The sequence below is a fragment of the Lonchura striata genome, chromosome 25 (genome assembly GCF_050655825.1).
Source record: "Lonchura striata isolate lonStrDom1 chromosome 25, ASM5065582v1, whole genome shotgun sequence".
In the NCBI taxonomy this organism is placed as follows: Eukaryota; Metazoa; Chordata; class Aves; order Passeriformes; family Estrildidae; genus Lonchura; species Lonchura striata.
Window position 1 is genome coordinate 1,591,179 of NC_140727.1, and position 12,307 is coordinate 1,603,485.

The 12,307-nt window shown below is 68.0% G+C and overlaps 1 protein-coding gene across 4 annotated transcripts; it reads left to right on the forward strand.

Moving 5' to 3' along the window:
* The first annotated feature begins 4,560 nt into the window (after positions 1 to 4,560).
* LOC110471577 (dnaJ homolog subfamily A member 1) lies at positions 4,561 to 9,224 on the forward strand. 4 transcript variants are annotated; one of them, XM_021532293.4, is made up of 8 exons: positions 4,561 to 4,679; positions 5,726 to 5,875; positions 5,945 to 6,143; positions 7,419 to 7,523; positions 7,606 to 7,833; positions 7,912 to 8,142; positions 8,218 to 8,318; positions 8,398 to 9,224. In XM_021532293.4, the coding sequence occupies exons 2-8, from the start codon at positions 5,744 to 5,746 to the stop codon at positions 8,623 to 8,625; spliced, it is 1,224 nt and encodes a 407-aa protein (XP_021387968.1). In that variant the 5' UTR covers positions 4,561 to 4,679; positions 5,726 to 5,743; the 3' UTR covers positions 8,626 to 9,224. The 4 variants fall into 4 exon arrangements, with proteins under 4 accessions (XP_021387968.1, XP_085417129.1, XP_085417128.1 ...); XM_085561003.1 differs by having other exon boundaries at positions 7,912 to 8,318; XM_085561002.1 differs by lacking the exon at positions 4,561 to 4,679 and having other exon boundaries at positions 8,470 to 9,224.
* The last annotated feature ends 3,083 nt before the right edge of the window (positions 9,225 to 12,307 follow it).

Consider the following 12,307-nt stretch of genomic DNA (forward strand, 5'->3'; position numbering starts at 1 on the left):
ATTCCCGGGGTGCACCCCAATTCCCGGGATGTACCCCAATTCCCGGGATGCACCCCAATTCCCGGGATGTACCCCAATCCCCAGGGATGCACCCCAATCCCCGGGATGCACCCCAATTCCCGGGATGTACCCCAATCCCCAGGGATGCACCCCAATCCCCAGGGATGCACCCCAATTCCCGGGGTGCACCCCAATTCCCGGGATGTACCCCAATTCCCGGGATGTACCCCAATTCTCGGGGTGCACCCCAATTCCCGGGATGTACCCCAATTCCCGGGATGTACCCCAATTCCCGGGATGCACCCCAATCCCCGGGATGTACCCCAATTCCCGGGGATGCACCCCAATTCCCGGGGATGTACCCCAATTCCCGGGGATGTACCCCAATTCCCGGGATGTACCCCAATTCCCGGGGATGCACCCCAATCCCCAGGGATGTACCCCAATTCCCGGGATGCACCCCAATTCCCGGGATGTACCCCAATTCCCGGGATGTACCCCAATCCCCAGGGATGCACCCCAATTCCCGGGATGCACCCCAATTCCCGGGATGTACCCCAATTCCCGGGGATGCACCCCAATTCCCGGGGATGTACCCTAGTTCCAGGGGATGCACCCCAATCCCCAGGGATGAACCCCAACCCCCCGGGATGAACCCCAATTCTTGGGGGTTAACCCAAATTACTGGGGATGCCCCCCAATTCCCGGGGTGATGCCCCCCAATTCCCGGGGTGATGCCCCCAATTCCCGGGGTGAGTCCCCCCAGTTCCCGGGGTGACCCCCCCCAATTCCCGGGGTGACCCCCCCCAATTCCCGGGGTGATGCCCCCCAATTCCCGGGGTGATGCCCCCAATTCCCGGGGTGATGCACCCCAATTCCCGGGGTGAGCCCCCCCAGTTCCCGGGGTGACCCCCCCCAATTCCCGGGGTGACCCCCCCCAATTCCCGGGGTGATGTTTTCCCGTTCCCGGGGTGACCCTCCCCAATTCCCGGGGTGATGCACCCCAATTCCCGGGGTGACCCCCCCCAATTCCCGGGGTGACCCCCCCCAATTCCCGGGGTGACCCTCCCCAATTCCCGGGGTGATGTTTTCCCGTTCCCGGGGTGACCCCCCCCAATTCCCGGGGTGATGCCCCCCAATTCCCGGGGTGACCCTCCCCAATTCCCGGGGTGATGTTTTCCCGTTCCCGGGGTGACCCCCCCATCCCTGCCGGTCCCGGGCTCCCAGCCCAGCCCTGGGCCCGGCCCCGTCACCTGCCCCGAACCTGCCAGGGGACACCCCCCCGGGACAGCGGCACCCCGAGAGCCCCGGGCCTGCCCTGGCACACGGGGGTGGCACAGGGGGTGGCACAGGGACACGGGTGTGGCACAGGGGGTGTGGCACAGGGACACGGGGGTGGCACGGGGACCTGGGTGTGGCACACGGAGTGTGGCACAGGGATATGGGTGTGGCACAGGGACACGGGTGTGGCACAGGGATAGTGGTGTGGCACACAGGTGTGGCACAGGGACACGGGTGTGGCACAGGCACATGGGTGTGACACAGGGGGTGTGGCACAGGGACACGTGTGGCACGGGAACATGGGTATGGCACAGGGACACGGGTGTGACATGGGGACACGGGTGTGTGGCACACAGGTGTGGCACAGGGACACAGGTGTGGCACAGAGACATGAGTGTGGGACACAGGTGTGGCACAGAGACATGAGTGTGGCACACAGGTGTGGCACGGGGACATGGGTGTGGCACAGGGACACGTGTGGCACGGGGACACGGGTGTGGCACAGAGACACGTGCGGCACGGGGACATGGGTGTGGCACAGGGACACGTGTGGCACGGGGACATGGGTGTGGCACAGGGACACGTGTGGCACGGGGACACGGGTGTGGCACAGAGACACGTGTGGCACGGGGACATGGGTGTGGCACAGGGACGCGTGTGGCACAAGGACACAGGTGTGGCACAGAGACATGGGTGTGGCACACAGGTGTGGCACGGGAACACGGGTGTGGCACACGGGCACACAGAAAGTGAAAAACCCCGCCGGCCCCCACACCCCAGCGCCGTGCCTCAGTTTCCCTTCCCGCCCAGCCACGGCGGGAAGGGGCTGAGCCAAGGATGGGCAGAGGAGAATCCCCCCCAGAGCCCCCCGGATTTGGGGACACCCATAGTGGGGCCGTGTCCCCGAGCCCCGTGCCAAGGCTGAGCCCCGGTGCCAGGGCAGGGCTGGGGCGCGGTGCCAGCCCGGGGACACGCGCCGGGGACAGGAGGTGACCGCGGCCAGCCCCGAGTCACCGCTGGCACCGGTGCCAGCCCGGGAGGGGACGGGGGGGGACAGAGGGGACAGGGGGGGACAGGGGTGACGGGGGGGACAGGGGGGACAGGACGGAACAGGGGGGGGCCTTGTCCCCAACAGCTTCCACAGGGGGGCTGGGGGCTCCATTCCCAGTCTGGGGACTCCATTCCCAGTTTGGGACTCCATTCCCAGTTTGGGGACTCCATTCCCAGTTTGGGACTCCATTCCCAGTTTGGGGACCCCACTCCCAGTTTGGGATCCCATTCCCAGTTTGGGAACCATGTGCCCAGTTTAGAAACCCCATTCCCAGTTCAGAGACCCCATTCCCAGTTTAGAGACCTCACTCCCAGTTTGGAAACCACTCCCAGTTGAGAACCCCATTCCCAGTTTAGAATCCCCATTCCCAGTTTAGAATCCTCATTCCCAGTTTAGACACCCCACTCCCAGTTTGGTAGCCCTGTGCCCAGTTTAGAAGTCCCATTCCCAATTTAGAAACTCCATTTCCAGCTTAAAAACCTTGTTCCCAGTTTAGGGACCCCATTCCCAGTTTAGGAACCCCATTCCCAGTTAAGAACCCTCACTCCCAGTTTAGAGACCTCACTCCCAGTTTGGGAACCACTCCCAGTTTAGAAACCCCATTCCCAGTTCAGAAACCATATTCCCAGTTTAGGGATCCCATTCCCAGTTTGGGGACTCCATTCCCAGTTTGGGAACCATGTGCCAAGTTTGGAAACCCCACTCCCAATTTAGAAACCCCATTTCCAGCTTAAGAACCTTATTCCCATTTTAGAGACTCCATTCCCAGTTCAGAAAACCCCATTCCCTCCATTCCCACTTTAGAATTCTCATTTCCAGTTAAAAACCCCACTCCCAGTTTGGGAACCCTGTGCCCAGTTTAGAGACCCCATTCCAGTTTAGAGACCCCATTCCCAGTTCAGGGACCCTGTTCCCAGTTTGGGGAGTCCATTCCCAGTTTGCAATCCCCGTTCCCAGTTCGGGGAGCCGCCACTTGCGGCCGGAATTCTGCGGGAATTCTGCGGGAATTCTGCGGGAATTCTGCCGCGTTCCGGGGCCAGCTGGCCCGGGGGCAGCAGCTGCCGGCCGGGCTCGGGTTTCGGGCAGGGGGGACCCCCCGAGCCTGCCCGGCAGCCCCCCGGGAGCCGCCCCCTGCCCGAACCCGGCCGGGGGGCACAGCAGGGCCGGGCTGGAGCAGGGCAGGGCGAGGGGAGGGGATGACAGGGGGTCCCTGCACCCCCAAACCCCGCCAGCAGCTCTGGCATCCTCCTCCCCCTCCCTTTCCCCCTCCTCCTCCTCCTCCTCCTCCTCCCCGAGGGGGTCCTGACCCCGCAGCCCGGCTGAGGCCATTGGGGGGCACAGGGGGGCACCAGAGCCTGGAGGGATCTGGAGGAGCGGCCCTGACCCCCCCACTGCCCCCCCTGAGTGGGGACAAACGGAACTGGGGGATGCCAGCCCCCGGATCAGACCCCAGCCCCCCAATCAGACCCCAGCCTCCCAATTCTGCCCCCTGGAGAGACCCCAGCCCCCCAGTTCAGACCCCACACCCTCAGTTCAGACCCCAGACCCCCAGTTCTGCCCCCTGGCCCTCAAGTCACACACTGGTACCCAGGTTCAGACCCCCCCAGTTCAGCCCCCACCCCCCTCCCTGCTCCAGCCCCCCCCCATGACCCTTTTAGGATCCCCCAGAGCTCCGGGGACCACCCTGTGACCACCCCCGGGAGGACCCAGGGGACCCCTCAAGGAGTGCCCTCACTGAGACCCCCAGGATGCTCCCCAGGACCCCCCACCAGCATCCCGGACCCCTGGGACACCCCCTGGTTCCCCCAAACCCCCCGGGAGCCCTCAGCCCCCCCAGAACGCCCGGTGCCCCCACCCAGCACCCCAAAAATCTGCGGGGGTCACCCCCATGTCCCCCCAGGCCACGCCCCCAGTACTGACCACGCCCACTGCCACACCCACTGGTGTGACCATGCCCATGGCCACGCCCACTTCTTTGCCCCGCCCACTGCCCCGCCCTGCGCGCGCCCAGCGCGCCCCCTGCCGGACGCCCGCCGCACCCGCACCTCCCACTCTTCCCTCTGATTGGCCACCCGCTGCCAGCCAATCAGAGAGAAGTATCCACCCGTGAGTCCCCGCCCAACCGCTGTCTCAGCCAATCGTAACGCGAAGCACCGCCCCTCCACCCTAGCCCGGCGAGAACCGCCCCCACAACCAATCAGCGCCGGGGCTGCGGGGTGATGGGCGGGCGGAGGAGGGCGTTTCCACCAATGGGCGCGGCGTGCGGCGCGGAGGGGGCGGGGCCGGCGCGGGGGGCGTGCCCGCGGCTTCCAGAGAGTTCGGAGACGGCGGCGGAGCGGCGGCGGCGGTGAGTGGGGGGGGCGGCCCCGGGACCCCGCCGCGACCCCGGAGCGCCCGGAGCCCCCCGAGCCCCCGGCACCTCCGCGACCCCTCCGGGCCGCCCCGCCGCGGTCAGGGCGGGCCGGGCCCGCGCAGCCCCGCGGCGGCTCCTCGGGATGACCTGAGGGCCTGCGGGGCTCCGGGGGGGGCTCGGAGGCGGCCGCTCCTCCGTGAGCGCCGGGCTCGGCTCCGCTCCGTCACAGCGCTCCGGGGTCCGGGATGTCACCGCGCCACTGCCGTGCTGCCGGTACCCCTGCACACCGCCGGTCCGCCACCCTCGGGGCGGTGGGACCGGGCGGGACCGACCCAGCCCGGGGGTCCCGGGGGATGGAGCAGCTCCAGTGCGGGGATCCCGTGTGGCACCGGGCAGGACCCAGCCCCGGGGGTCCCCAGCTCCGTTGCGGGGATCCCGCGTTGGACCGGGCGGCACCGACCCAGCCCCGGGGGTCCCCAGCTCCGGTCCCGGTCAGAGCGGTGCGCAGCGGGAAGCGCTTGTTTATTTATTTACTCGTGCGTGCCTCACGGGCGCTGCCCCGCGTCCCCCCGTGTCGCAAGATAAACGCGTCCCCGCCCCACGCGGGGCTTATCGGCTGCGGCACATGGCCCCGGCCACCCCCGGGGCCGGACCCCCGCGCGGTGCCTCGATGTCCCCGCAGCCGCTTCGCACATCCCCCGGCAGCCGCGGGATGCTGCTGCGGGGGGACGCATGAGGCGGGGCTGTGCGTGGGGGAGAACAGGGATCAAAGCTTTTTCGGGGGGTCCCGCGGTGGGACGGGACTTGCAGGACGCCTGTGTGGGGCTGGCTGTCACCGCTGTCACCGCTGTCACGTTGTTGTCGCCATCCCCTGTCTCGCTGGGGGGAAACTGAGGAAACCGAGAGCAGGGATCAGCGGGGGTTTAGGGGGGCTGTCGTGGGCCGGGTCGGGGGTCCCAGCTCATGGAGGGCTGGCTCATGGTGCCAGGCTCACGGCACCGGGCTCACGGTGCCGGGCTCACGGCTCTGTCCCATCCCAGCACATCACAGGCAGGAAGATGGTGAAGGAGACGGGCTACTACGACCTGCTGGGCGTGCGGCCGGGCGCCAGCCTGGACGAGATCAAGCGGGCGTACCGGCGCCTGGCGCTGCGCTACCACCCCGACAAGAACCCCAGCGAGGGCGAGCGGGTACGTGCGGCCCCCCGGCCCCCCCCCCGGCGGCCCTGGCCCGCCTCACCCGCCTCTCCCCCTCCCCAGTTCAAGCAGATCTCCCAGGCCTACGAGGTGCTGTCGGACGCCCACAAACGGGCGCTGTACGACCGCGGCGGCGAGCGGGCCATGAAGGAAGGGGGCCTGGGCGGCCGCGGGGGCGGCGGCGGCTTCGGCTCGCCCATGGACATCTTCGACCTCTTCTTCGGAGGGGGAGTGAGGATGCGCGGCCGGGCAGACAGGAGAGGTACGGGGTGAGGGACTCGCCGTCAGCCCGGGCGGGCACGGGGCTGGTGCCCAGCACGGTGCTCACTCAGGGGTGACAACCCTGCTGGCACCTCTCGGTGGGAAGGAGCTGGTGCCCAGCGTGGTGGGGAGGTGACAGGAGGTGAGAACCCTGCTGGCACCTTTTGGTGGGAAGGGGCTGCTGCCCAGCGTGGTGGGGAGGTGACAGGAGGTGAGAACCCTGCTGGCACCTTTTGGTGGGAAGGGGCTGCTGCCCAGCATGGTGAGGAGATGACAACCCTGCTGGCACCTTTTGGTGGGAAGGGGCTGGTGCCCAGCATGGCGGGGAGGTGACAACCCTGTTGGCACCTTTTGGTGGGAGGGGGCTGCTGCCCAGCATGGTGAAGAGGTGACAGGAGGTGACAATCCTGCTGGCACCTCTCGGTGGGAAGGGGCTTTTGCCCAGCATGGTGAGGAGGTGACAAACCTGCTGGCACCTTTTGGTGGGAAGGATCCCCCAGAGCTCCCCAGAGCACAGCACTGGCTCAGAGGACAGGGGACCACAGGGAGGGGGCTGGCACCCAAACACGGTGTGACACTGGCTTGGGGGGGGGTCACAGACCTGCAGGGACCCCGTGTGTCAGTGTCACTGTCTCAGGGGGTGACAGCCCTGCCGGGACCCTGGGGTGAGAGGGGGCCGGTGCCCAGCATGGCACTGGCTCTGGGGATCCAGCCGGGCTCCCCCGACTGTCTCTGCCCCCGCGGCACAGCCCGGTGCAGCTCCTCAGCACCCTCATTACTTTCTCCACCTGCCTCTCTTCAAAGGGCCCTTCCCTGTCCCTGTCCCGGCTTTCCCCCGCCGTGCCCGGGGCCGGGCTGAGTCAACGCTGCGGCCCCGGGCTGGCAGCAGGACGCGGGGCGTGCGGGGCCGGCCCGGTGACTCTCGGCGTGCCTTGGGCCTGGGTCACAGGGACGGGCTGACTCGCCAGGCGCTTCTTGCTGAGACGGCAGGAGTTAATAGCAGGGCAATTAGGAGGGAATCGTCCCAGCCACTCCAGCTGGAGGGCAGCTGAGAGCCCCGGGGTGGGAGCCGGGGTGGGAGCCGTGCCCTGCCCACCCCGGCACTGCCCCAGGGCAGGATCGGGGCTTGGGGTGGAACTGTCCCTGTCCATGGTGTCCCTGCTTCCCTCCTTGGGGAAGGAGCAGGACTGGCTCACCCGGTGTCCAGTGCCTGTCTGGCCGTGGCACAGGGGGTGGCACGTGGCTGGTGCTGAGCCAGGCTCTGCCCTGTGCCCAGGGAAGACCGTGGTGCACCAGCTCTCGGTGTCGCTGGAGGATCTGTACAACGGCTCCACACGGAAGCTGTCCCTGCAGAAGAACATCATCTGCCGCAAGTGTGGAGGTGAGCGAGGGGCTGCAGGGCCCGGGGGACCGCCCCAGCACCCCCTACCCCAGTGCCTGACCCCCTGCCCCCCTCGGCGCAGGCTGCGGGGTGCGGGAGGGCGCCCAGAGGAGGTGCCCCAAGTGCCACGGCTCGGGCATGGAGGTTCGCATCCACCAGCTGGGGCCCAGCATGATCCAGCAGATCCAGACCGTGTGTTCCCAGTGCCAGGGCCAGGGCGAGTGGATCCGGCCCCGGGACTGCTGCCTCACCTGCAACGGCCGCAAGGTCGTGCGGGAGAAGAAGATCCTCAGCGTGCACCTGGACAAAGGTGAGCCGGGGCTGAAGGCGGAGCGGGCTCACCCCAAAGTGCCACGCGGGCTCTGAGCTTCCTGCACGCTCCTCACAGGCATGAAGGACGGGCAGAAAATCACCTTCCACGAGGAAGGGGACCAGGTGCCCGGCCTGGAGCCCGGGGACATCATCATCGTCCTGGATCAGAAGGAGCACCCTGTTTTCCGGCGCAGCGGCGACGACCTCATTGTCAGGAGGGAGATCAGCCTGGCAGACGCCCTGTGTGGGTGCCGGCAGGTGATCCGCACCCTGGACAACCGCACCCTGCTCGTGTCCTCCCCGCCAGGTGAGGGGACTCGGGGCTCAGCGACGCGCCAGCAGCCGCCGGCGCAGCGCGGTGACCGCCACCTCTCTCTCTCAGGTGACGTGATCCGGCCCGGGGACCTGAAGTGCATCCCCAACGAGGGCATGCCCGTCTACAGGAGCCCCTTTCAGAAAGGAAAACTCATCCTGCAGTTCGAGGTGAGCTCAGGTGGCCATGCCCCACCTGTGGCCTTCCCGAGTGGCCAGCCCACGCCTGCCAGCCGCTCTGTGCCCTCAGGTGAAGTTCCCCGAGCCGGGCTGGCTCCCCGCGGACCGCCTGCGCCAGCTGCAGGCCTTCTTCCCGCCGCAGGAGGAGGTGATGGCCACGGAGGACACGGAGGAGGTGGAGCTCAGCGATTACACGGCGCACGGGGGGCCGGGCCGCCGGCCCTACAGCGGAGAGGCTTACCACGAGGACGACTTCGAGGACGGGATGCGCCAGCACGTTCAGTGCCAGACCTCATAGCGGGGGCGGCCCGGAGCCCCCCGGGCACAGGCAGGGCAGGGCCGGGGAGGGGCTGGCGGAGCCACCACCCTCAGGGATGTTCATAGGTCGCCTTTCCGACAGCACTTCACCTCCCCGGCAGCTGGCAGAGCCCCCCGCCCTGCCCTGCCTGGAGCTCGGGGGGCGTGTGGCGGGCTCCAGCGCCGGTGGGCACATCCCAGCCCTGGCCGGAGAGGAGGAGGGGGTACCCGATGCTCCTGCCTCAGTTTCTCCATCTGCTGGGTGGGGCCAAGCTTGTGCTGGAGCCAAGGCGGGGAGGAGGGGAGCTGCCCACCCCTTTGGGGATGCCCCACTCCCAGCCCCACACTGTGGGGGCCTGCTGCCCGGGCCCCCAGCTCCTTGCTTTGCCCATTTCTTTCCTTACTGGAGCGTGGCTCAGGCCTGGGATGCAGAGGGGGTGGCTCTTTTCTCTTTGCACAGGACAGGAGGGGTTGTGGGGTGGGCCCGTCCCTTCCTTTTAATTTATTTTTGGAAGAATTTTAGAAGTTTTTCTTTTTTTTTTTTTTTTGGAGGGGGGGGTGTTGACTTTGTACTTGGCATTAAACGCGAATCCCAAGGCAGTGTGTGAGGTTGAGCGTGGGGCAGGGTGTGGGGTTGAGCGTGGGGCAGCAGGAGCTCGGGGCCAGTGACTCTGCCCCGCTTTGATCTCGGGTGTGCCTCAGTTTCCCCATCCTTACACAACCGGGAGGTGCCGGATCCTGCCTTCCCCTGCCCCTGGCTGCTCCCAGCTCCTCCTGCCCCAGCAGGGGAGCGCACGGACCCCAAGCCTGCCTTTGCCAGCCCTGCAGCCCCCCCTTGTCCTTGACACAGGCTTGACCCCGTGGATACCCCCAGGCCCTCGCCCTGTCCTTGTCACTCCCAGAACCCATCCCCAGTTGCCCTCCTGGACCCTCTGCATCACCTCAGCATCCCTGGAGACCCCACAGTGGGGACAAACCCCCCCAGCCAGCTTCAGCCCCCCTTTCCCAGCCCTGCACTTGCCCACGGGAGGTTCCAGCCGTGGCACAGAGCTGGGCTGCTGAGCTGTTAAGGGGAAACACCCCCCAAAAAAAAATATCCTATTGGGGGGCCAAGCTGCATCCCACAACCTCCACGTGTGGCTGCTGGACCAGACCCCCCTGCACTGTGGGATGGGGGTGAAACCCCCCGGGGGACTCTGTGGGGCTGGGGTTGGAGGCTCCCCCTGCACTGAGCCCAGGAAAGCTCCGGCGCCAGCTGCAGCTGGAGGGGGAGAGGAGGAGGAGGAGGAGGAGGAGGAGGAGGCAGGAGAACAATGCTGGCCGGCCGCCAGCCGAGGGGAGTGGGGGGGAAGGGGGGAGCTCCCGCACAGCCCCCGGCCTGCCGGGCACAAGGAGGTGACAGCCGCTGTCCCCCGGGGCTCGCCGCGCCTTGCCGAGCCACCCCGAGCCGTGGGGACACCCCCGGGGACACGCGTGGCACCCCAGTTCGGTGGGGGCACCCCCGCGAGCGGGGTCCCCTGCGTGCCCGTGCCCTGTGTGTGATGCCCCAGCCCTGCCGGGCACCGAGCAGGGTCCCCAGGCTCGTCACACGCCCCGAGACCCCTCCGGAGAGCAGGGCAGGTGAGGGCCGAGCCCCCCTGTCCCCAGCCCCTCGGCCAGGAGGATTTTTGGGGGGAGGATGCCCAGCAGCCAGCCTGGACCAGCCAGGGTGGGCTCCAGGGTGGACCAGCGGCCGGCCCGGAGGGTGGGGGGTGACCGGGGGGTGACCCCAGCCCTTGTGGGGCACAGTTTGGCTGGGTCCCTTCCCAGGGGATGCGTGTGGGGGTGTTCCCCCACCTCAGCCTCCCTCCTGAGCCGTCAGCGCAGCGGGGTGACCCCCCCAGCCTGCCCGACGAGTCCTGTCCCCCCGTCTGTCCCCGAGCAGCGGGGTGACCCCCCTCCTGCCCGACGAGTCCTGTCCCCCCGTCTGTCCCCGAGCAGCGGGGTGACCCCCCAACCTGCCCGACGAGTCCTGTCCCCCCGTCTGTCCCCGAGCAGCGGCAGCAGCCAGCGCATCCCCCCGGCTTCGGGCGGATCGGAGCCCCCCCCGCTCCCTCCCGATGGCTCCGGGACAGGGGGGGATGAGACGCAGCTCCCCCACACCCAGCCCAGGCTCTGCTTCCAGAGAATGCGCGGAAAAATTCCGGGGTGAGGGGCCAGGGCCCCCCAGGGTCGGGCATTCACTGCCCGCGCACAGAACGGGGAGGGGGCCGGGCCCCGCTTTGTCTGCGGAGATGAAAGGCGAGGGGCCAGCCCGGCCCCCTCCCCAGCCCGGGGGGCCGCCGGGGCCGCCCGGGGCCACCGGGGTCACCGGGGAGGATTAGTGCCGGATTAGAGGCGCCGGGAACCTCGACACCACCCACGCGGAGCCGTGGGAGGGGGGCACAGCCTGCGGGGCAGTTTGGGGGTTACTCGCAGCCCCCCCTCCATCCCAGCCCCCCTCCCCAGCTCCGCACGGAGGAATTCGCTTTGGTTCCGAGAGCAGCCGCGCTGCGGGCAGGGGGCAGCTCCCGGAGCCCCCCGCAGCAGCAATGGGACCCCCGGGCCGCTGCGGGGGCAGCGCGGGCAGCCACAGACCCCTCCCCACCCAGACGGGCCCCCCCAGCTCCCGGGGTCCCGGAGCCCCCCCAGTGATCCCCCCAGCCCGAGGCGAACCGGAGCCGTCCCCAGGGCTGGCGGGGAAAGCGGATATTCCTCCAGCGAGGGGAGCCCTGGGGGCCGGGGGGGCGGCTGGATTCCGTTCCCGGCTGCTCCCGCCCGGCCCCGGCGCTCCCGGGGGCTCCGGGGCCGCTTGGGTGAAGTGGGGAGGGGGCCGGGTCCTGCGCCCACCCTCGGCAGAGCCGGGACAGGGCCCTGGCAGCGCTTTGGGAGCGGCGCCAGGGGCGATGGGCGCCTGCCAAGCGTCCACCTGGAGATACCGGAGCCTTCCTCCCCCGTCTCCTCCTCCTCCTCCTCCCCAGGGAAGGTGTAATTCCACCCTCGCTGCTCCTGGACGAGCTCCCGGGGTGCAGGATCACACCCCGGGCGTGGGGATGACGCCAGCCCTGAGCCCTGGCTCCCTTCTCCATCCCCCATCGCCCAAATCCACATCCCACACTCCGGATCCCACACTCCAGATCCCAAATCCACATCTGGATCCCACACTCCAGATCCCAAATCTACATCCCACACCCTGGGTCCCACACCCTGGATCCTGCGCCCCAAATCCATATCCCACACCCTGGATCCTGCACCCCAAATCCCACACCCTGGGCCCCACACCCTGGATCCCAAAATCAGATCCCACACCCTGGATCCTGTGCCCCAAGTCCCAAATCCAGATCCCACACCCTACATCCCACACTCTGAATCCCAAAATCAGATCCCACACCCTGGATCCTGTGCCCCAAATCCCAAATCCAGATCCCACACCCTGCATCCCACACCCTGGATCTTGTGCCCCAAATCCACAGCGGCTCGGGTGGGGGGCACGGCCCCTTCTGGGCAGAGAATGGGGCAGGAGCACCCCAAACCTCGAGGCAGGGCAGTCCTGCACCCCGAGCCTCCCCACACCTCCCTGGTATCCCGCGCTAATTAATGCCATCCCCCGCAGCGCAATTATCGGGCAGCCCGATAATGAATAACCCGCAGGTGCTCCCGGCCGG

Excerpts from the sequence above, each read along its gene's own strand:
- LOC110471577 (XM_085561003.1), top strand. The coding sequence starts at position 5,744 with ATGGTGAAGGAGACGGGCTACTACGACCTGCTGGGCGTGCGGCCGGGC. Across the intron at positions 6,144-7,418 it reads CGGCCGGGCAGACAGGAGAG|GGAAGACCGTGGTGCACCAG; the intron begins GTACGGGGTGAG and ends CCCTGTGCCCAG. Across the intron at positions 8,319-8,397 it reads AACTCATCCTGCAGTTCGAG|GTGAAGTTCCCCGAGCCGGG; the intron begins GTGAGCTCAGGT and ends CTGTGCCCTCAG.